The sequence below is a fragment of the Delphinus delphis genome, chromosome 17 (genome assembly GCF_949987515.2).
Source record: "Delphinus delphis chromosome 17, mDelDel1.2, whole genome shotgun sequence".
NCBI classification, from domain to species: Eukaryota; Metazoa; Chordata; class Mammalia; order Artiodactyla; family Delphinidae; genus Delphinus; species Delphinus delphis.
The window spans coordinates 79770177-79792211 of record NC_082699.1 but is presented as its reverse complement, the minus strand read 5'-3'; the positions used below and the strand labels follow the sequence as shown (position 1 = coordinate 79792211).

At 61.9% G+C, this 22035-nt stretch overlaps 3 protein-coding genes across 5 annotated transcripts in view; 2 read left to right on the top strand and 1 right to left on the bottom strand.

The window, feature by feature from the left end:
• Positions 1-119: 119 nt before the first annotated feature.
• GRINA (glutamate ionotropic receptor NMDA type subunit associated protein 1) lies at positions 120-3025 on the bottom strand. The gene is made up of 7 exons (XM_059995415.1): positions 2875-3025; positions 1505-1892; positions 1309-1421; positions 1037-1237; positions 796-924; positions 557-700; positions 120-475 (listed from the first exon to the last, which is right to left on the bottom strand). Exons 2-7 carry the CDS (start codon positions 1866-1868, stop codon positions 326-328), a joined length of 1101 nt encoding a protein of 366 aa, XP_059851398.1. The 5' UTR covers positions 1869-1892; positions 2875-3025; the 3' UTR covers positions 120-325.
• Positions 2300-13100, top strand: PARP10 (poly(ADP-ribose) polymerase family member 10). The gene is made up of 12 exons (XM_059995320.1): positions 2300-2480; positions 5545-5620; positions 5740-5926; positions 6004-6258; positions 6331-6567; positions 6648-7231; positions 7341-7562; positions 7694-7790; positions 7979-8614; positions 8699-8832; positions 12180-12354; positions 12432-13100. Exons 3-12 carry the CDS (start codon positions 5746-5748, stop codon positions 12776-12778), a joined length of 2868 nt encoding a protein of 955 aa, XP_059851303.1. The 5' UTR covers positions 2300-2480; positions 5545-5620; positions 5740-5745; the 3' UTR covers positions 12779-13100.
• Positions 13101-13472: 372 nt separating this feature from the next.
• LOC132413312 (plectin) overlaps positions 13473-22035 on the top strand; it is a 57465-nt gene continuing 48902 nt past the window's right edge. For 2 of the 3 annotated variants that reach the window (XM_059995289.1, XM_059995282.1), the window contains exons 1-2: positions 13473-13523; positions 14775-14973. In XM_059995289.1, coding sequence (XP_059851272.1) covers positions 14781-14973 — 193 coding nt within the window. In that variant the 5' untranslated portion in view covers positions 13473-13523; positions 14775-14780. Of the gene's footprint in view, positions 13524-14774; positions 14974-16674; positions 16841-22035 lie in introns of those variants that run through there. The other variant, XM_059995287.1, reaches the window with a different exon arrangement.

Here is a 22035-nt window from a genome sequence, read left to right as displayed (position 1 = left end):
CCCTGGGACCTGGTGTTGCCCCCAGACCTGGGGTGGGCTGGCAGACAGGGCTCATGCAACACTGAGTGGGCAGGAGGTGGCACAGAAACCTGGCCCCACTGCCCTCTGGCAGGGCGGGAGGGCTACAAGGGGCCATGCTGGCCACAGCGGGTCCGAACAGAAGTGTCTGCAGTGTACACACAGGAGGGTTGGGGAGGGGCTCCCTCTGTCCCAGGCTGCGCGCAGGGATGAGAGAGGGGAGGTACAGAGGAACTGCCACGCTGGGGGCAGGGTCCAGGTCAGCCATGCCACCTGAGTGGGGCCCCGCATGTGCCAGGGGCTCGGGCTACTCCTTGGCACGGCCAATGATGGTAAGGATGTACAGGAAGATGTTGATGATGTCCGTGTACAGGTTCAGCGCAGCAAACACGTACTCTTCCGGGCTCAGGGACAGCTGCTTGTTCCCCAGCAGCAGCTGGGTGTCCACTGCCAGGAACTGGGGGTGGCAGGACGGTCATGTTGAAAGACATCCCACCCCGCCCAGCATCCGCCCACACCGCCCACCCCCATCACTCACGCAGGTGAAGAGCAGAGCGCCGAGTGAGGCGTACACGATCTCCAGGATGCGGTTGCGGACAAAGATGCAGAGGATGGCGAAGACGAGGAGCACCGCCATGCTCACCAGCAGCACGCCCACGCACGACGTGAAGTCGTAGCGCGTCTGAGGGCACAGGGGCACACGGGGCCTGGGTACCGCAGCCCTGGAAGGCCTCTGGGCCCTCAGGACCGGCAGCCCTGCCTCGGGGGGCCCCTTACCTGCATGGAGAAGATGACCACCGTGAAGCAGACGGTCGTGGTGATGCCTACGGCCATGATGACCGCCTCAGTATTGTAGAAGCTGGCGATCATGCCCACCATGTAGGACAGGCTGACGGTCAGGACCGACTGAGGGGAGACGGAGACTTGAGCATGTGGAGCCGCTGCCCCACTCCCGTCCCCCTCTGTCGCTCCAAAGCGTGAGTCACGGGGTGTGAAGGCCTTAGGGTCTGGGGGTTACCAGGGCAACGAGGTTCCAGGGGTGCTTTCGCCGGAAGTCCCCACAGCAGCTGAGGACAATGAGGGAGATGAAGAAGACGGCGTAGGAGACGTAGTAGGTCCAGACGTTCTCCCGGACAAAGCCCTTCACCTCCCCGACGAATGTGAACACGGCCACGGTGGACAGAGTCACGGACAGCTGCAGGGTCAGCACCAGGAACACCTGGGGAGGGAGGCGGCTCAGAGCTCCGGCCAGCACAGCTGCCCACGCCCTCCGCAACCCCCGTGGCCCACCTTCCGGATGAAGGCCTGTCGGATGCTCTTGTCATCCCAGTTGGTGGCAGGGAAGTCCTGGTTGTCGTAGTAAGATGGGGGACCCTCCTCGTGATAGTTCCCATGCTGAGGTGCTGAGGAGCACGGTGGGCTGGGTCAGCACCCCTCACTGGTGCCAGGAGCCCCTGCCCTCCCCTGCCCCTGCCCCACTACTCACTGCCAGAATCCTGTGCCGGGAAGGCCTGTGGTTGTCCATAGGGGTTGGGGGGAAAGGGGCTCTGTGGATACGGCCCCTGAGGGTAGCCCCCTTGTGGGTAGGGGCCCTGAGGGTAGCCTCCTGGGGGGTAGGGGCCCTGGGGGTAGCCTCCTGGCGGGTAGGGACCCTGAGGGTAGCCCCCCTGGGGGTAGGGGCTGGGGCCCTGGGGATACCCTGGCTGGCCATAGGGGGAAGGCTGGAACGGGGGCTGTGGGTAAGGGGCCCCTGGGTAGGGAGGCAAGGAGGGCTGGGGCCCCCCAGGATATCCAGGGTTGGGGGGAGGATAGCTGTCCGCGGACACCAAGAAACTCTTTTCATGGGACATGGCCTCAGGTTCTGTGGTCTCCCCCTAGAGGACAGAGAGAGAACGGTTAGCCCTGAGGTGACAGGAACCAGCCAGGGGCCTCTCCACCTGCTACCGGGAAACGGGACGGAAGGAGGGGGTTTCGTGACCTTTGCCCCAGGGCTGTCCGGAGCCCGAGCTGGGGGGCCAGGAGAGGCGGGTGGGTATCGGGTGGCTGGCCGTGTGGCTTCAGGAGGGGCCCCTACAGGCCGACCCCAAAGATGGAGGAGGGGATAGACGAGGGGATGACTTTGGCAGCCTCAGGATTTTGGGCTTCTGCCGTTTCTTGCAAGCAACTGGAGGGGCCGTCTCACCGCTGCTGGCCTCTCCGGGTCAGAGCTCAGCGCGGGTCGGGGCTGGGGGCGCGGTCGGGGAGGTGCGGGGGTGTGCCCGGACCCTCCCCTTCACATCCCGCCCCTTAAGCAGCTTTAAGGGGCCAGAGCCGGCGGCTATTTCTATCCCAGGAAATCCCCACGCCATCTGTGACCAGCCAGAACCCTGACCGCCCCCCCCCGCCAAGAGCAGGGCCTCGCTCCCGGGGTGGGGGCAGCAGGCCTGGATCGGCTGCCGGCTGCCGGGGTGCCTGCCAGCGGGGTACGCCAGGAACAGCGGGTTGCGGGGGGATGGGGGGGTGGGGGATGGAAGCGACCAGAGGGCGTGCGGGGGAACAAAGCGGACGTGGGGACGAGGCGGGTGGTGGCGGCGGCCACGGAACCCGCACCGAGGGCGGGGTGGGCCCTCCTGCCCGTTCGGGGGGCGCTCGGACCGCCCGTCCGGCTGTCGCCGCAGTGCGCCGCCCCCGCTCGCCCTGGGCCCTCCGGCTTCCCGGCCCCGCCGCCACCGCCCCCCGGCCCCCGCGGGCCGCGCGCCCGGCGGGACCTACCGACCCACCGCAACGCCTGTCTGCTGCGCAGGGCCCGCGCGGGGGCGGCAGTGGCCGGCCGGCTGAGCGAGTAGACGCGCTGCTGGGCTAGGGCCGGGGACTCACCAGTCGCGCGAGTCGCCTCAGGCCTGTGCGCCCGGTGTCCGCTGCGCGGCCGCGCAGTCGACGGCCGCTGTGCCCGCGCCCGCACCCGCACCCGCTCCGCGGCCGGCTGGGCTGGGCTTGCGCCTGCGGCTCGGGAGACGCAGCGGGGCCTTGTGACGGGGCGGGGCCGGCGGTGCGGGGGCGGGGCCGTGGGCTGGGCTCCGCGGGGAACGCGGGGGCTTCTCCCGGATGGACCCTACCCGACTGGGTTTCCCTGCTGGCTTCTTTCAGAGCCCCAGGCCCGAGACCCGCGTCCTGTCCTGTCCGCTGAGGGGTGGCCTTGGGCCGTGAGGGCTGTAGACCTCTGGAGGCTGAGACCTAGCCTCTCCAATTTGGGTCAGGGAATTTTGAGAAATTTATTCCTAAATCTGGGATTTGCTAAGTCTGACAAGCACTCTCCATCCCTCCTTGGCCTTAAAACTCCGCTTCCCCTTTCATCCAGGTCTATTCCAAATCAAGAGGCCTAATTCTTTAAATGCTCTATCCTCTCTAGGAAACTAGTCCAGGTCCCTACTAGACCAGTTATCCTTACTTGTCTTGATCACAGTACCACAAGCTGTAACGGTGGCATTCTTTTTTTTTTTTTTTTTTTTTTTTTTTTTTGCGGTACGCGGGCCTCTCACTGTTGTGGCCTCTCCCGTTGCGGAGCACAGGCTCAGGACGCACAGGCTCAGCGGCCATGGCTCACAGGCCCAGCCGCTCCGCAGCATGTGGGATCTTCCCGGACCGGGGCACGAACCTGTGTCCCCTGCATCGGCAGGCAGATTCTCAACCACTGCGCCACCAGGGAAGTCCAACGGTGGCATTCTTAGCCCTGTTTCGCTGCTAAGGGGCTGAGGCTTAGAGATGCCCCAGGACTGGAGGCCAAGTTAAATTCCCTCGGCTTCAGCGGTCCTGAGGAAGTGCTGCCTGCCACCTCCAGGGACATCCCTGCGACATGGTCCCCTGGAGCCCTCTGCAGGAGTGCCTGTCCACCTGGGGCCTAGGAATCTTACTGTACTTTCCGGCCTTTTGGACAGTGGCCTCTCCCAGGCCCAGCAGTGATTGGGAAGAGGCTCTGTCCTATGCAGCTGGTGTGCTGGTTCATCGTTGAACGGCGGGCCCCAGGGAGGGCAAACCCTGATCTGTACCTTTGCAGTTGTCCTTCATATAAATACCCCACGGTGGCTGATTTCAAGCGACCACCAGTTTAACAACTGCTTCACAAAGACTCCTGAAAATTGAACAATGTAGTCATGATGTGAGTTGCTCCAGCACACTGCTGCCTGTGGTAGCAGGGATTGGTGTAATAAGTAAATTACACAGTATGTTAGAAGGGGATGAGTTCCATGAGAGGAGAAAATATAGAGCAGGCAGGGATGACTTCAGGTTTTGTAGAACTAGAAGCTCATACAATTTGAGGGGTCTTTTTTTAAGGAAACTAATTTAAAATGACAAATGTGAAGTTGAGGCCAGGGCCCTAGGAGGGGCCCGTGCAAGTCACAGTTCCTGACAGAGGATGGGGGATGCAGGAGGGATGCAGCAGAAGGGACTGGGGCCCGGTCAGTCCAGCCTGGCAGGTCCTCCAAAGGACTCTGGCTTTACTGTGGACCCAGCTGTAGCAGCTGTCGGTGCCACTTATAAGGCTCACGCTGCCCTCTGTTGAGGAGGGACAGTGCGAGTGGGCAGGAGTGGCAGAGAGAGATCAGTTAAGAGGTCAGAGTAGTGATCCAGGCAAGAGATGATGGAGGCTCAGATCAGGGTGGGGGCAGCCAGGGTGCTGGGTGTACAGCTCGGGGCACAGACTGGACAGGTCCTCAATTCCTTGGAGGAGTAGCAGGGCCGGAGGCTGGGTTTTAGTGGCTGAGGGATAAGTGGGAGGTGCGAGATGGAGAGCAGTGGGGGGCACAACTCTCTGAGAGGCTGGAAGCCAATGGAGCACAGGAAAGGGGGGTACTCGGCGGCAGCAAGAGGGATTGTGGACCGTAAAGGTGCAGCTGAGCATGAGGCTCCACGTCCCCTCTGTCACGGGGATGTGCTGCAGCAAGGCCCGTGAGCACAGCATCAGCCCCTTCTGGGGTCAGCCTTGGTGCCGCCGCCACCTCTGAGGACAGTGTAGGCTGGGGAGGCGGGGAGGAAGCTCTCCTAGGTCAGGAGTGGGAACTGCCGACCCACCCTCGCGGGATGGGAGGTCGGTCCCCTGTGTGTTGTTTAAGGGTGAGTGCAGGTGCCGTCACCCAGCTTGCTGGGGCGAGTTGAAAGCCAGCCGTAGCCAGGCCGGCCAGAGCCCCAAGGTGCTCGTGCAATGGGGGAGGGTAACACGGAGGCTTGAGGTCTTGAGTGGAGGGCGATGATTCGAGCCCCCCGTGTGGATTTACCAGGGAGGGTGACTGGCCGTACTGAGGTTCACAGGGCCAGGCCCACGGGAGTGGGGGACCGTGAGCCTACACGCGCCCCACCCTGCCAGCCACTGGGCTGAGGTCAGACAGGTGGGGCGGGTGGGCTGGGCAGAGGGCTGAGGAGCTGGGGGTGGGGCTGGAAAGTTCTGCAGGAGGGGCCGGAGAAGGGAAGCACCCGGGAGGCAGACGCTCTCCCTGGCACTGTGGGCCCCTCCCTCCCTCCGACGGTTTCGCTTTTGTTTTCTTGTCCCAGCCCTTTGGCTTTAGGGCGAAGGGGAAGGAGGACGGCTGAAGGCCTAGGCTGCGGCGGCCCAGGCAGCTGGGGGAGCGTGAGTGCAGGATGTGGGCCAGCCCCACAGTGAGGGGGGTGCCAGGGAACGCTGCTCAGGGGCCTGCGAGGGGTGAGGCGGGGCTGTGGGCGGCTACCCCACCTGTTCCTTCGGCCCAGGCTGTGATGATGGGCGAGGAAGAGGCGGAGCTGGGGGCAGCCGTGGAACTCAGAGGCCTGCCCCCCGACGTCCCAGGCGAGCTGCTCACGCTCTATTTCGAGAACCGTCGAAGCTCTGGGGGTGGACCTGTGTCGAGTTGGCAGAGACTTGGCCGCGGGGGCATCCTCACCTTCCAGGAGGCTGCAGGTGAGTGGACCCATTCAAAGGGGCAGCCTGGGCCCCCACCGGCCGCCGGCCCTGACACCCCCTCCCCCTGCCTGCAGATGCAGCGAGGGTCTTGGCCCAGGAGGAGCACACTCTGCACGGCGCTCGGCTGAGCCTGCGGCCAGCCCCACCACGCGCCCCTTCACGCCTACTGCTCCAAGGGCTGTCTGCTGGCACGGGACCCCAGCACCTGGAGCAGTATGTCCAAGCCCTGCTTTGTGCCGCAGGGCAGCCAGTGCAGCCGTGCCGTGCCCTGGCCAGTCCCCGACCAGACCGGGCCCTGGTGCAGCTGCCCAAGCCCCTTTCAGACGCAGGTGAGAGGCGGGATCGGGGCAGACGCGCCTTTCAGGGGAGATGCCCCGAGCTGACTTGCACCCTCCCCACAGAAGCCCGCGTCCTGGAGGAGCACGCCCAGTCCCTGGGCCTGAAGGGGGCTGAGGTCTCCCTGGCCTGGGTGCCTCAGGCCCGGGCGGTGCGTGTCGTGGGGGGCATCCCCCCTGCAGACCTGCTGCTGCTGGAGCTGTACCTGGAGAATGAGCGCCGCAGTGGCGGGGGGCCCCTGGAGGGCGTGCGCAGCCTGCCAGGGCACCTGGGCACCATCGCTTCCTTCCAGCAGTGGCAGGGTGAGTGGGGCTGGACAGGGCGGCCCACCCTCCCTATACCTTGGAGCCCTGACGACTTCTGTCCTTTCCCTTCCTCCAAGTGGCCGAACGGGTGCTGCAGCGGGCCCACCAGCTGCAGGGTTCAGAGCTGATCCTTGTCCCCCACTACGATGTCCTGGAGCCCGAGGAGCTCAGCGAGCACACCAGTGGAGGGAGCCGCTTGGCCGAGTTGGGGCCTGGGGCCCCCAAGCATGCTCTCCTGGAGGCTGGAGGGCCAGCAAGGGCACAGAATTGTGCAGGGAATGCGACACTGGGCTCTGAGGAGGCACCGGGGCAAACAGGAGCCTTGCTGAGGACAGGGCATCTCTGGGACAGGTCCTCTCTGGGACAGGCCAGGCCAGTCAGCTCCAGGCCCGTGGGGTCTTCAGAACAGGAGGGGTTGGTGAGCCCGGGGCCTACGGGGTCTCCAGGCCCAGTGGAGATTGCCGTGGAGTCTCTGGAGCAGGTGGTGTCAATGAGCCTGGGCCCTGTAGGGTCACCGGGGCAGGAGGGCCTGGTGGAGACAGTGCTGCCGATGGAGCTGGGAGCAATGCGCTTCATTCAACTCTATCATGAGGACCTTCTTGCTGGCCTGGGAGACGTCGCCCTCTTCCCACTCGAGGGATCAGATACGACTGGATTTCGGGTAAGCGACCCCTGAGGATTCCTCACCTCTACTACTGGGGGCTCTGGGTGCCTCTCCTGTGCCCCAACCTGCCAAGTGCTCCTCCTCACCCCGCCCCGTGGTCCTGCAGCTCTGCGGAGCCCTGGCCCCATGCCGGGCCGCCGAGGAGTTTCTGCAAAGTCTGCTGGGCAGCGTGAGCTGTCACGCGCTGAGCCTGAAGCACCCAGGCAGTGCCAGGTTCCTGCTGAGCCCAGAGGGGCAGCACCTTCTGCGGGGGATGGAAGCTCAGTTCCAGTGCGTCTTTGGGACAGAGCGTCTGGCCAGGGCTGCCCTGGACACAGGCCTGGGAGAGGTAGACATGGAGCCCTCCCCTCCCTTCCCCTCCCCTTTTTCACTCCTCAGCCCCCCCGTACCTCCTCCACCCTTGCTCAGAGGCCTGGGAGGGGTATGTGTCTGGGGGGTACTGGCATTCTTTCCCAACAGGCGGACCCCACTGAGGCCCTACAGGTGCTCCCTGGCCACTCCCACACCCTGTGGCCTCCAGAGAGTACAGACGGTGGCCAGGAGAATGTGAGCCTAGGTAGGGCTCCCGGGGGACCCCGGCACATCCTGCGGCCCTTTCTTGACCTCACCCCCTGCTGCTCCGCCCTGTGACCGTATACCCTCTAACCCCGTCTCCATCTTCCACCCGGCCCCTGACTAGTCCTCTCCTTCAGCCCCATCCTGGCTGGACTTGACCCCTGACCCGGTGCCTCTCCCTGTCCCCAGAGGAGGTCCGAGAGCTGCTGGCCGCCCTGGAGGGCCTGGACGCGGAAGACTGGCTGCCACTGGAGCTGGGGCAGGAGGAGCCCGCGGGGCAGCTGGAGGAGGAGAAGACTCCCAGGGCTGGGGAGGGGCCGGTGGCGCCCCGCACCGGGGTGCCTGGGCGGCTGCAGGAGGAGGCTGAGCTGCAGCTGGCTCTCTGCCGCTCGCTGGAGCCACAAGGCCAGGTGGCCAAGCGGGAGGAGGCTGTGGCGCTGCAGTGGGCCCTGGCCCTCTCCCTCCAGCCGCCCCCGCGGGAGGAAGAACCGGAGCCCCGGGGTGGGGGGCCTGGCGGCTGGGCCCAGCTGGAGGTGCACGCGGCCTTCGAGCAGGATATGGATGAGCTGGGCCGGGCCCTAGAGGCGGCCTTGGAGGTGCACCTCCGGGAGGAGACGGTGGGGCCCCGGGGCTGCGTGCTGCCCGCGGAGCTGTGCGCCCGCCTGGAGCGGCGCCACGGCGTGAGCGTCGCCCTTCGTGGTGACCGCACCGTCCTCCGTGGCTTTGGGACCCAGCCCACCCGTGCGGCCCACCACTTAGCAGCGCTGTGGGCTGGCCCCCGGGATCAGAGCTTGGCCTTTCCCTTGGAGGCTTCGGGCCCCACTTGTGAGTCTGCAGCCCGCATGGGGGAGGGCAGGGTGGACCGGTGCCCCAGGCATGGCCCACATGCCCTTTCTCCCTGTGTGTCAGTGCCACAGCAGAGGCCGAGGGAGCTCTTGGGCAGGCTGGAGTGTGTGGCCGAGAGCAGCAGTGAGTTCCATACGGTAGTGCAGGCCTTCTACGACACACTGGACGCTGCCCATGGCAGGATCCGTGTTGTCCAGGTGAGTCCACGCCCTGCCTTGCCAGCCTCTGGCCTCCTGGGCTCCTGGCACCATCTTGGCCTTGCAGAGCCTGTGGGCTATCACTCTTGCCTACGTCAGGATCGGCTGGCCAGAAGCTGCCCAGCAGGCTGAAAGCTGTTCGGGGGCAGGGGAGCACCAGGGCTCCGCAGCCCCATTCCCTGCCCGAAGTGTGTTCACGAGTGTGCGGCCAGAGAGACAGAAGGCTGTAGAGCTTAGGGGGTCCCAGCACAGGTCCCCACTTCGCCGGTTACAGCCCGATGCCGGCCAGTTTCTTCCTCTAGAACATGGGGTGGTGATGCCATCTCGTGGCTACTGTGAGGATGACTCATTCCCCCAGTTGTCCCGGGTGCTGTTCTGGGGCCCGTCTGCCTCCCAAGGGGTCTGCTCCAGCAGGAAGAGGGCTGGCTGCAGCGAGGCAGCCTCCTCCTACATTTTCACTTGTTGAACGTGGCAACTCTGAGCACGGTTGGGTTGCGGAAAGGGCTGGGCACCACGGGTGGGGGACCCGAATGAAGCTCTGGGAGCCCCAGTGAGCCCTGGCCACCCAGGCAGGTGGGGAGCGGAGGCTGAGAAGGAGGGGCTCAGAGGCGGGGTGCTGGAGGCAGCGAGGGCGGGAGCGCCTGCAGGGCCGGAAGGAAGGACTGAGGAGGGGCTGTGCGCCAGGCAGGGGTGGAGAGCGGCGGGAGGTGAGAGCTAGGCCGGGCTGAAATGAGCTGGCTGCGGAAGCGAGGGGGCAGAGAGGAGCTGGAGCAGAGTGCAGGGCTGAGTGCTTCCGGCTCAGGGGAAGGAATCTCGGGGCGGTGGAGAGCTGGGCTCACGGTGCGGGGGAAGCCAGGTGGCCCTCTTGACGCACCAACTTGTGGGTGGGTGGGCCTGGGGGCAGGGGGCGGTGAGCAGCAATAGCAACCCGGATCTGTTCAGATACGCAGACCCTCACGCCTTTCCCAGACCGGGCCCAGTCCGCCACCAGCAGCACCACCACCGCTTTCCTGGGGATGACCACTGTAACTCTGGGTGGACTTAGCAGCTGTCACTTCTGCACTTGGAGAGAGGAGGACGCCCTGCACTCATGCCCCGTGCTCCTCCCGAGGCTCTGTTAGTCAGTCACGTGCGCTTGATTCTTCTAGCAGGACCTTTGTGACTTTACGTGGTACACTTGAGTCTTTTTTCCACTTAACGATTTTAGAGACTGTTTCTTGCCTCCCTGCATGGAAGATCAGGAGAATGGGCTTCCCTTCCCCCTTTCACCTCTTCCTCCCTCTTCCATCTCACAGTTTGGCCAGTGACATTACTTTTAAGTTGGCAAGGTTGACAAATGTCATCTTCTATTCTGCATGGCACGCTTCTATTCCAAGCATGAAGCTCCAAACTTGGGCCATAGGTTGATCGAAATATAATGACAATGAACAAATATTTACCACTGGACCAGAGAGGAAAGGGGGAAATGAAAAACCTAGTTATTGAAACCATGTTGCATGAAAGAGAATATTCTAGGATTCAAGGACTAATGGCTCTCTTTTTTTATAATAGACTTATTTTATTATTTATTTTATAGGCTGTGTTGGGTCTTCATTGCTGTGTGCGTGGGCTTTCTCTAGCTGCAGCGAGCTGGGGCTACTCTTCGTTGCAGTGCACGGGCTTTTCATTGCGGTGGCTTCTCTTGTTGCGGAGCACAGGCTCTAGGCCTGCAGGCTTCAGTAGTTGTGGCATGTGGGCTTCAGTAGTTGTGGCTCGCGGGCTGTAGAGCGCAGGCTCAGTAGCTGTGGCGCACGGGCTTAGTTGCTCCGCGGTATGTGGGATCATCCCGGACCAGGGCTTGAACCCGTGTCCCCTGCACTGGCAGGCAGATTCTTAACCACTGTGCCACCAGGGATGCCCAACTAATGGCTCTTGATTTTGTTTACTTTCTTCGTTTTTCTCTGTGGTGCTTGGCTGCTGGCTTACTCTTGGTGACCGTGTCACCTTCTTGCCTAGATTCCTTTTCTGTGTAGTAAAAGTATCTCCTTGAGTGAGTAGTCAACATTTTGGACTTTTAAATGTGTTTTGCCTTTTGCAATTAGAAGTAATTTGCAACTATAATTTGATATTGGTATTTTTTTCAAACAAAAGATGCTATGTGTTTATTAAGACATTTCTGTTAACTTAAGCACAGCTGGTTCTTGCATACCTTAATCTGTCCTTATTTTGTCCTCACCATTAATAGTTTGGTTGGATATAGGGTTCAAGATCAAAATATGTTTTCCTTCAGATCTTTTGAGAGACTTAACTCTTTTTGTTTCCTCCTTAAAATTTTTTGTTCTTGGAAAGGCAAGAAAAAAAATCCTTCTATGGTCTCTTAGCATCCAATATTGCTGGTGAGGACCCCAATATGAAAACGTGAGGTTTTTTTCCATGTCTATATGTCGACTTTGGGGGGTGTGTGTGTGCACGCGTGCGTCTGGACGCTTGTAGACTTCTCTTTCACTTTGAAGGTTGAAGTTTTCCCATCAGGTAGGTGCCTTTCCACATTGTCTTTGGCATTTTATGGCAAGATCCTTTCCATCTGAAGATGCTCCCTTCAGCTCGGGCAAACTGTCTTCCATTAAGTCCTCACTTGCTCCCATCACCTGTTGGGTGTCTTCTTATGGAGCTCCTATGACTCAGATCATAGAGCTCCTCCCCCCTCCCTCATCTGTCCTCTCGCAGTTCCCAACTCTTTTCTTTAGCTCTGCACTCTGAGTCACTTCCTGAACTCCATCTTCATCATCTTATTATTATCCACACCCACTGGATGCAGTTCGGCAATTCCATTCTTAATGTAAGAACTCTCTAATTTTCAGACTGTTTCTTTTTCACAGTAGGTCGTCTTGTTTCATGGATATAATATTCATTTGCATCCCTCTGAAGTAACTAGTTAGAATTTCTTTAGAAACTTTTTGGGTCCCTGAGTTGGCTCCTCTTCGGTTGACTACTGGGTTGGTCACCTTGGTCTCCCATCACTGAGAGGTCCGGGGCATCTCCTGGTGTTGGGAGTGAAGTCCTGCGGGCAATGCAGGCGGGCGGCTCAGCTTTTCTCTGCAGAGGCCTGGCTGTGGGTGCAGGGTTCTGGTGAGTGGATGGGTTGCCTACCCGCAGACCCCCCTGGAAGCCCTCCAATGCCACTTGGGGCTCCGTGGAGGTGGCGAACGTCCGCCTAATGTCTGCTACTGGGCAGAGCATGACAGGAGCTGTGAGGTCTCCCCAGGCCCTGAACTCCTCCAGGAGAGGGCTCTTGATTTCCGGGCTCAGCCCTGTGCCCTGTGGCCCAGGGGATACAATAGCCTGGTTCTGACCAAGGCCGCCCGCAGGTGGAGCGTGTGTTGCACCCGCTGCTGCAGCAGCAGTACGAACTGCACCGGGAGCGCCTGGAGCAGTGCTGTGACCGGCGGCCGGCGGAGCAGGTCCTGTACCACGGCACGTCGGTGGCCACCGTCCCGGACATCTGCGCGCACGGCTTCAACCGCAGCTTTTGCGGCCGCAACGGTGAGGCCTGGGTCCCTGAAGGGGCGCGGTCTCTGCCCACCGTAACCACCCTGACCCCCGTGCCTACCCCCCCGCAGGCACGCTCTACGGACAGGGCGTGTACTTCGCCAAGCGCGCCTCCCTGTCGGTGCTGGACCGCTACTCGCCCCCCGACTCCAAGGGCCACAAGGCGGTGTTCGTGGCGCGGGTGCTGACCGGCGACTACGGGCAGGGCCGCCGCGGGCTGCGGGCACCCCCCCCGCGGCCCCCCGGCCACGCGCTCCTGCGCTACGACAGCGCGGTGGACTGCCTCCCCCGGCCCAGCATCTTCGTCATCTTTCACGACACCCAGGCGCTGCCCACTCACCTCATCACTTGCAAGCACATGTCCCGGTCTCCCCCTGGAGACCCCCCTGAGCTCTTGAGCAACTCCCCAGCCACCTAACCCTAGAGGCCCCGCCCCCTCGGCCCAGCCGCTGGCCTCCCGCTCCCCAGGCTCCCCGCTCCGCACAGCCCCACCGCCCCCTCCCCCGCCCGAGCTGCCCCCGGGGGCGCCCCTGCCTCCTGCAGTGGTGCCCATAGGGGCGACCGGGCGAGGACGGGTTGGGCAGTGTTCCCCGCCCCCACCCCCACCCCGGGCCGGCCCAACCACCAGGGGTCAGCAGAGCCCAGGAGGAGGGGGGCCGGCCCTCGCCCGAGCGCGACCGTGTTGTTTGAATAAATGTGTACGTGAAACCAGGCGCGGGGGACCTGCGAACTTCGGGTCCGACCTGTTTGCGGGGGTGGCTAGGGGCGGGGGCCGGGGCGCAGAGTCCGCTGGTGCTTTGGGGAGGCCCTGGGCAGCCGGCAGAGGCCGGACCCGGCGCGCACCCGAGCGACCCCGCGTCGCCTTAGTGTCAGGCACGCTCCGCTTCCCTAACGACGTCTCCATGCCGACCGCCCCGCCCTCTGCGCGCGGGGAGGGGGCCGTACCGGGCGGTGGGGGTGCGCGCGGGGGACGGTACCCAGGAGAAGCCGCGCTCGCGCTCAGGCCCCGCGCGCACTCGGACGCAGGGGCCGCACGGGCGGCGCTCGGTTCGCGGCCGGGGCGGGGCTCCGGGCTCGCCCCGCCCGCGCAGCCTGCGCAGCTCTCCCGGCAGCAGCCGTCCGGCCGCACTGGCCGAGCCCAGCGGAGCTGAGCCACCGGGCACGTAAGACCGGGGCCGGGACAGAGAGGCGCGCGGCGGGCGGGAGCCGCGGGGTGGGGTAGGGGCTCTCCCTCCGCAGGCATCGCGGAACCAGAGGTTGCGTCGCTGCCCATCCTCCCTCGGGAGGACGCCACCTCCGCGCGCGGAGACTGCGGAACTGGACGGGCGGTGCCCGGGGTGTGGGCAGGAAAGGCGGCTGGGGTGGTGCGGCTGGCGGTGGGGCGCCGGGCGGGGGGCTGGAGCGGAAGCGACTTGCGGACGGGCTGTGGGGGGCGGGGCAGGGTGGCCCCCAGCTCGGTGCCCGCCGTCTCCTCCCCAGCTCTTAGCCTAGGGGCGGAGGCACAGAGCCCACATTGTGCCCCCGCGCCAGCCCGGCCCCGCCGGGACAGAGCCGCATTCACCTCCTGCACGGCAGCGCTTGTGGGGCCCGGGAGCTGAGGGGCGTGCACGCGCGGGTGTGGGTGCCCCGCGGCAGCTCCGCGCAGGGCGGGCTGCTGGAGGGGCAGCCCGGGCTCCCACCCAGCCTTGCGGCAGCACAGCTCCCGCGGCCCACGCTGATGCGGCTCTGGCTATTTATAGGCGTTCACTGCGGAGACCGAGGTGGGACTGCGCGGGGGCTGGGCTGGGGTAAGGCGACGGGGAGCGCTATTGGCTCAGACAGCTTGGAGGTAGAGCCAGTGTGCGAGGTGCGGGGTCTGGGAGGGGAGGGGCAGCAGCCAGTGCTTCCTCATGGCCTGGCTTGCTTGCTGAGTCGAGGAGTAGAGGAGATGGGGTCCAGGTTTGGGATGGAGGGATCAGAGGCCAGTGTCCGAGTGACGGGGTGGAGGGGGGATCTGTCCTCTGATTGGGTGAACCCCTGGGTGACAGCGTGGAGGGGTCAGTGTTTGGGTGACTAAGAGAAGAGAGTGGCAGTGAATGTTGGGGGGTGGGGGGTATCAGTGTCCCAGTGATAGACTGGAGGGAGTGAGGTCAATGTCTGGGGGGGGGGGGTCTCCGTGTGGGTATCGGAGGAATGAGCTGGAGCAGGTGAGGCCAGCTGTGGATGGCTGCAAAGAGTTGTCCGTGTCTGGGTTGAGAGGGTCGGGGTTCAGTATGTAGATGAAGCGGGACATAGGAGCGGTGTGGGTGTCAGTGTCCAGATGACAGGGTGGATGGGGTGGGGTCCATGTTTAGGTTAAGAATGTGGTGGTCGGTATGCAGTATCCCCCCCATACACGGTGGTGTGACACCCCCTCCCCCCCGCTCCCTCTCCAGGAGGCCATGTCGGGCGAGGACCACGAGGTTCGGGCAGTGGTTGAGGATGGCTCCAACGGAGGCAGTGGCTCGCCCAGCCCTGGGGACACACTGCCCTGGAACCTGGAGAAAACGCAGCGGAGCCGGCTAAGCGGAGGTGGCCCTGGGGGGAATGGGAGTGTCTTGGACCCTGCCGAGCGGGCAGTCATCCGCATTGCAGGTAACGACGCTGAAAAGCTTCGTCTGTCCAATTCATAAACATTTGCTTGTTGACTGAGCACGCGCTGTGTGCTCTGTGCAGGTATAGGACTGGGATGAGAGACGTGAGGGTGATCTGCGGGTCAGAGAGGGGCCTCTCCTGTTCCAGGTGGTTGCAGACAGCACAGCGCCACCTGCTGGCTCCACCCGGTCAGCTGCATGAGGCCTGAGGTTGAGCTTGCTGAGCTGGCACCATCATTGGTCTCAGGACAAGGTCCAGTGCCCAGATGTGATGATGACACTTTCTTGAGATCCTGCGGCAAAGCCGCCTTCGAGGCCCCTGGTCTTGGCTGCCACCATGGGGGTGGGGTGGGTAGAAGCATATAGGAGCAGGACAGGAGGGGCCACCTGGTTGGCGAGAGCCCCAGCCCCTCCCTGAGCCAGGGTCCGGCCTTGCCCTCTAGTAGCTGCCATTCTTGCGGGGAGGATGGGGAAGGCCCAGTGCAAGGCCCCTGACAGTGTCGGGCTGGCAGCTGGACAGTGGCTCCTCCCTTTGGGAAGTAGGTGACCTAGGGCTTGAGGCTATTGGGCAGGGCGTGCTGGGAAGGGAGGAGCCAGCTGAGGGTCTCTGGATCAGTCTGCGGACTACTGACCCTGTCCCGTTGGCTAGGACAGAATGATGATGAGGGTTTGGGGGATGGGCTGACCCTGCAGGAGACTGGGAGGGTGGACCGAGGTGCGTGGGAAGAGGCCTGGAAGCCCAGTGCTGGGCGAGGATGGTGGCGGGGGCAGCAAGGAACTCTGTGGGTGGAAGCACAAGCAAGAGCTTGTGGGGACGCAGGGGAGCGGGACAGCGTGAAGGGAAACCTCACTGTCTGCCCCACCCCCGGGAGCCGGTGTGGACATGGCATGGGACCGCCAGTCCTTTTCACATGTCACATCCGGATGTTAAAGGACGAGGTTCTTTTTCACTCACGTGAAAGTGAACCCTGAATGTCCTCTCGCAGCCCTGGACCCTCTTCACTAGCAGGCCCTGCGGGCGCTCTTTGTGTACGCCTGGCGACCCTCTTAGCCCTGAGCCCTGGAAGTGGGGCTTCTGGCCACAGTGTTTGTGGCATTTCCAGTTAGAGGAACACTGCCGGGGGCATTCTGGAGAGGGCATTTCTCAACACTGGGAGATGGGGGATTGCCAATCTGATGAGTGGCAAAGAATTTGTCTTTTTTTTTTAACCAATCATTTTTTCTTCTGTAAATTCCCTATTTCAGTCCTTTTATTCGTAGTTAAGTTTTTGTGTGTAAGGGTTTCATGTTGAAGATACCCACTCCACCTCCCAGGTTGCAATAGAAGGATCCTAGGTAGCGGCGGTTGGAGCAGAAGGTGGGGGGGGGGGGGGGCGGCCAGGTGAGGTCGCTGGGTCTGGCAGGGTGGTGGAGAGCTCGCGGCTGGGGACGGAGGGTGCCCCTGCAGCGCCGGGTGCGGAGAACTCGGGCTGTCGGCAGGCCGGCGACTGGGGGGGGGCGGGGGCGGGGAGGGGGTGTGCGCCCGCCGGGACGGGCGCGGGACGCAGACTCGTAGCCTCCCAGCCCGCTCCGCTGCGGCTGCCGAGCCGACGCCGGGAGGCGCCCGGGCGCGCTGCCGCCTCTCCCCCGGGCCCCGCCCGCCCGTGGGGCATCCTGGGTGCGGGGCGGGGCGGGGGCGGCCCCTTTAAGCGGCGCGCGCGGCCGCAGGGACCGAGTGGCCGCCGGGGGCAGGAGGCTCGCTCTGCGCCGCAGCGCTCCGCTGTGTCCCGCGCCTGCCGCCGGCATGGCTGCCCTGCTGCCGCCTCGTCCGCCGCCCGACGAGCAGGACTTCATCCAGGCCTACGAGGAGGTGCGGGAGAAGTACAAAGGTACGGCGCCCCCGCCCCCCCTGCGGGCTGCCTGCCGTCTGGCCGGCCCTGACAGGTCCTCCGGCCGGACAGTCCGGCCTCTGACACCTCGTCCGCGGTAGTCGTCCCGATCGGAGCCCAGCCCCGCACCCCGCCGCCAGCCTCGCTCGACCCGCGCGGCCGCCGGCGCCCGAGGAAGAGGCAGCGCACTCGGCGGAGCCCCATAGTCATGTCCTTAATAGGCATCGTGCAACGTGGGTGGGGTGGGTGGGGTGGGCCGCCCCGCTGGGGTGGGCCGCCCCGCCCCGCCCCAGCCAATGTCCTGTGTCCGGAGTCTGTGCACAGCAGACACGTGGTTCAAGGCAGAGCTGTCCTCTGCCTCTCAGCTAGGTGCTTCCCCCAGGGGTGCGGGCGGCTGCCACTGCCTGGCAGTGTGGGTCGCATAGTTGCTGCCTTTCCTCACCTTCCCTAGTTGGTGAGCACCTAGGCCACCACCCGCCTCGGCAGGGACTCCTGTTACGCCCTTCTACTGCTCCCTGGGGAGCAGCTGTGGGCTGGGGAAGTTAGGGCGGCCCCCTCCTCCTCTTCAGAGGAGCTACTCTGTGCCTTTGGCAGAGCCCCCTGGCCCTGCTGCACACCCCGTCAGACCTCTGGACCTGCCCAGGCCTTACTGCTGTCAGCTGCCCACAGCCCAGCTGCCTGGGGCGCTGGGCTCTGAGCAGGCATGGACACAGCCCTGGCTCCTGGCCCGCAGAGGCTTAGAGAGGGTCGAGGTGGGGCCCTGGACAGAGCTGACCCAGAGCAGGTCCCAGCTCCACATGGCTGGTTATGCTGGCTCTGCCCCCAAGGGCAGTTCAGGGAGAGAGGTCCTGCTGGGACCTTGCCTGGAGCCTGGGCAGCCGCTGTCCATCCACTGACCTCACCCAGGCAAGCAGGGGAGGTTTCACGGGGCCCAGGGCTCGCCTCCTCCAGGCAGTCCTCCACTCACAGCTTTCCTGGGTCCAGGGCGGTGGATGTGCTGTGTGCTTCTCCTTGTCAGCTTCTTGTCAGCACTGTGGTCGCCGATCCGTTGCCTCTGTGACCAGTTCGCTGGGGCCCGGTAGAGACACTCGTGACAGTGGGCTCCTGAGCCTGACCGCCGCACCTGCAGGGAGGGAGGGTATGCCTCTGGAGGGCTGGCCTGGCCTGGGAGGGTCCATCTGGACAGGTCCAGGGCAAGGAAGCAGCTGCCCACTGGGCCACAGCTCTCCTGGCAAACCCCAGGACGAAACTGTTTATGAACTGGCCACTCTAGTGAAAGTGGGGACACTTACACAGAATGACTAGTGCTTTGTTCCAGCATCTTCCTCGGTCACATAACGTCGCAGGGCCGTGTGTGGTTCCAGAGGCCGTCAGGGCATCAAGCTAAAGCATCCCAGCCTGAGGAGCTGTGTCCCTCTGCTCCCGGGATGCCAGCCCATCTCTCAGGAGTGAGTCCTGAGGACCCTGTGGGCTTCCAGGGTGGCTGTGAGGGCACACCGGGCTGCCGTGGCCCGTGCCCTCCCGGGCTCGCCTGGTTCCTGCCTGCGGGTGCTGGGCCACGTGCCCAAAGTGGACTGGCCACCTCCACGGTGAAGCCCCCCTAGCGTGTGGCACTGGCCCGAGGGTGGGTGAGAGTGGCGAAGTGGGAGCGTAGGAGCCGGGGACGGCCGAGCGGGGCCGAGGGGAGGGGAGCCTTCTGGGGTACCCCGAGTCACCTCCCCTCCTGGCTTGAGGCAAGGGAATGGGGGGGGCGGGGCTGTGCCTGTGGCTGGGCCGGGGCCACTGCCAAGGCCCAGGAGTGGCCTAGAGGAGCAGAAGCGGCCAGGCTCTGGGCCGCGGCCTGATCCTGTGAGCCCCTTGGGCCTCCTGGAGGCCTGAGGCCCTGGCCCATCCTGCCCCAGAGAGGAGGCCGCCCCTAGTGAGGGAGCAGAGCGAAGCCGCTGATTCCTCCGCCATTGGGTGACTGCTGGGGGCTGGGGGGGGCGCCGCAAGCACTAGCAGGCTCTGCCCTCGGGGACCCCTGGCCCACTGCTGGGCCCACGAAGGGCCCTGGCTTCTGCCTCCTGGCCTCTTCCCTGCACCTGCACTCGCCCCCAGCCCCACCTTTGCCCTGCTCGCGCTCGTGAGATGCACTTGCCCATCTGCCTCCAAAACCCAGCTTCTTCGCCCCTCACCTTTATGTCCCCCCACCCCACAGCAGTGGAGGTGTCACTCCCCAGCTCTCCCTGTGGAAATCCCCAGTCCTCCCCACTGGGCCCTGCTCCTTCCAGAACAATCTCCACTTCCTGTCTGCCGGAACCGCTTGCCCCTCCCCATCCTCCCTGCCTTCACTCCAGGACAAATTCCTGCGGGGCTGAGGCCGCCTGGGCCTGTGGTTGGAGAGCTCCCTGTGGGCTGGCTGGGGTCTGCAGAGCCTGGCCTGCGACAGTTCCGGAGGCGGGGCGCCCGGGGGAGCCCAGGGGGGCCTGTGGTCCCAGTGCAGGGGCAGGGCTGGGGGTGGGGGCGAGAGTTCAGGTGCGGGGGAAGGGTGTGTGGGGAAGGAGCCCCCCAAGCTTCCGAGCTCTTTGCACGCAGAGCCAAAGGCCTGTCCAGGCGGACAGGGCATGAAGTACAGGCCAGGGCGTGCGGAGTGCCAGCGGGAGTGTCTGGTCGGTGTGTGTAGACTTCAAGGTTGTGTCATCAGGGCTGGGAGCAGAGTCAGTGTGGATGGGGGTGGGGAGGGGCAGTGGGTGTAGAGAGGGGAGGGCAGAGGGGAGGAATGTTGGTGGGGTGGGGGTTTGGGGGGGCAGGTGCTCCAGGCAGGGCTGGGGTAGGGAGCCTGCAGGAGGCACCCACCTGGAAGGCCTGCGTTGGTCTAGAGAAGGTGGGGCTGGAGAGGCCGGCGGGGGTGGGGAGTGTCAGCGCATCTGCAGGGCACGTGCTTTCTTTAAGACTCAGCTGGAAGGGTTGCCCCACCTCCCTATCAGGCCCTGGGCCTGCCTGGTGCCATTGCACCTGATGTCCTCCTCACGTGTCCCACCGTCTCCTGTCCTGGACTCAGAGCTTGGTTATCTGTGTCCCTGGCACCAGCCCCAGGCCCTCAGCCAGCACTTGCAGGGTGCTTGCATGGGTGAGTGGGTGAGAGCATGGGGTGTCATCCTTGGCGGCCAGAGCTCAGCTGGCAGGATCAGAGGCTGGCAGTTGGGCTTTTGGTCTGTGTTTATGGTCAAAAGCAAAACGTGCTGGGACTTCCCTGATGGTCCAGTGGCTAGGACTCTGTGCTCCCAGTGCAGGGGGCCCAGGTTCGATCCCTGGTCAGGGAACTAGATCCCACATGCTGCAGCTAAGAGTTCGCATGCCGCAACTGGAGACCCCGCATGCCTCAACTAAGACCCAATGCAGGCAAATAAAGAAGTAAATACTAAAAAAATTAAAAAAAGCAAAACGTGCTAGAAACAAACAAACAAGCATTGTGGAAGAAAAAAGGTCAAAGTCACGCCTTGGGCCCCTAGTCTCGCCGGCTGGGGTGACCATAGTGTGTGTGTGAGAGAGAGAGAGAGAGAGGGAAGGAGAGGGAGGGAGGGAAAGAATTCAGTGGTTTTTAGTGTATTAATAGACTTGTGAAACGGTCAGCACAACCCATTTCAGAGCATTTCCATTCCCAGCCCCTGGCAAACGCTGGTCTACTTTAGGTCCCTATGGATTTGCCTATACTGGATATTTCATATAAATGGAATCATACAATTTTGTGCCTGGCTTCTTTCACGTAGCGTAACGTTTTATCCATGTCACGGTGTGTACTGGTTCTTCATTCCATTTCATGGAATAACGTTCCATGGTATGGATAACCTGCATTTTGTTTCTCTCTGGTTAGGTTGATGGCTATTCGTGTTGTTTCCACCTTTTGGCTATTATGAATGTGCTGCTATGAACAGTGGGCCAGTTTTTGTGTGGATGTATGTTTTCATCTCTCTTGGATATATACCAAGGAGTGGAATTGCTGGAACATGTGATAATTCTATATTTAACTGTTTGAAGAACTGTCAGATTGCTTTCCACAGCAACTACACCATTCTACGATCTCATGAGCAGTGTATGAAGCTTCCAATCTCTTCACATCCTCGCCAGCACTTATTATCTGCCTTTTTGATTACAGGCATTTAGTCCTAGTGGGTGTGAAGTGGTTTCTCTTGATTTTGATTTGCATTTCCTGATGACTAATGTTGTTGAGCACCTTTTCTTTTGCATATTGGTTGTTTCTATATCTTCTTTCCAGAAATGTCTATCCAGAGGCTTTGTCCATTTTTAAATTGGGTTTTTAGCTTTTTATTATTGAGTTGTAAGTGTTCTTCATGTATTCTAGATATAAGTCCCTTATCAGATAGATATGGTTTGCAAAAGTATTTTCTGATTCTGTGGGTTGGCTTTTTATTTTTTGATGGTGTCCTTTGGAACACAAAGGATTTTGATGGTGAGTTCGATTTACCTATTTCTTTCTTGGTTGCTTGTGCTTTTAGTGTCATATCTAAGCACTGTTGCCTGTTTCAAAGTCATGAAGATTTACGGCAATATTTTCTTCCAAGAGTTTTATAGTTTTAGCTGTTACATTTAGGTCTTTGATCTATTTTGAATTAATTTTTGAGTATGGTGTGAGGTAGGGGTCCAACTTTATTCTTTTTTTTTTTTTTTTAAAACTGTGCCTTGAGGCTTGCTGGGTCTTAGTTCCCCAACCAGGGATCGAACCCGGGACCCCCCGCAGTGAGAGTGCTTAGTCCTAACCACTGGACCGCCACATAATTACCCCAACTTTACTCTTTTGCACGAGGATACCCAGTTGTTCCTGAACCATTTGTTGAAAAGATTATTCTTTCCCCATTGAATGGTCTTGGCACCCTCATGCTTTTTAATGGGTACTATGTGTTCCATTGCATGGAAGTATCTCTGCTTGCTTATCTGGTCCCTTTACATGAACATGTGGGCTTATCGTTAAAAATGATTGTATTTCTAAATTGTCCTCTGGCGTAGATGAGCCAGCAGATACAAGGCAGACTAGTTCCAATCCCTTGCCAATTGATGGATGAGAAAATTCTAATTTGTTTTAAGTTGCATTCTTTGACTAAGTGATCATCATTTCATAGTTATTCACTCTTTGTATTGAAAAGCATTGTTCATTTCTCTGTAAGGTGTTTTGTTTTGAATTATAAGAGTTCTTTATT

What these genes read in the sequence shown, in the direction of transcription:
- GRINA (XM_059995415.1), bottom strand. Translation starts at nt 1,868, where the DNA reads ATGTCCCATGAAAAGAGTTTCTTGGTGTCCGCGGACAGCTATCCTCCC. An exon ending in TGGTCATCTTCTCCATGCAG is followed by an intron (nt 701 to 795) that starts GTAAGGGGCCCC and finishes CTGTGCCCTCAG; the next exon opens with ACGCGCTACGACTTCACGTC. An exon ending in GCGCTCTGCTCTTCACCTGC is followed by an intron (nt 476 to 556) that starts GTGAGTGATGGG and finishes TGCCACCCCCAG; the next exon opens with TTCCTGGCAGTGGACACCCA.
- PARP10 (XM_059995320.1), top strand. Translation starts at nt 5,746, where the DNA reads ATGATGGGCGAGGAAGAGGCGGAGCTGGGGGCAGCCGTGGAACTCAGA. An exon ending in CAAGCCCCTTTCAGACGCAG is followed by an intron (nt 6,259 to 6,330) that starts GTGAGAGGCGGG and finishes CCCTCCCCACAG; the next exon opens with AAGCCCGCGTCCTGGAGGAG. An exon ending in GGAGGCTTCGGGCCCCACTT is followed by an intron (nt 8,615 to 8,698) that starts GTGAGTCTGCAG and finishes CCTGTGTGTCAG; the next exon opens with TGCCACAGCAGAGGCCGAGG.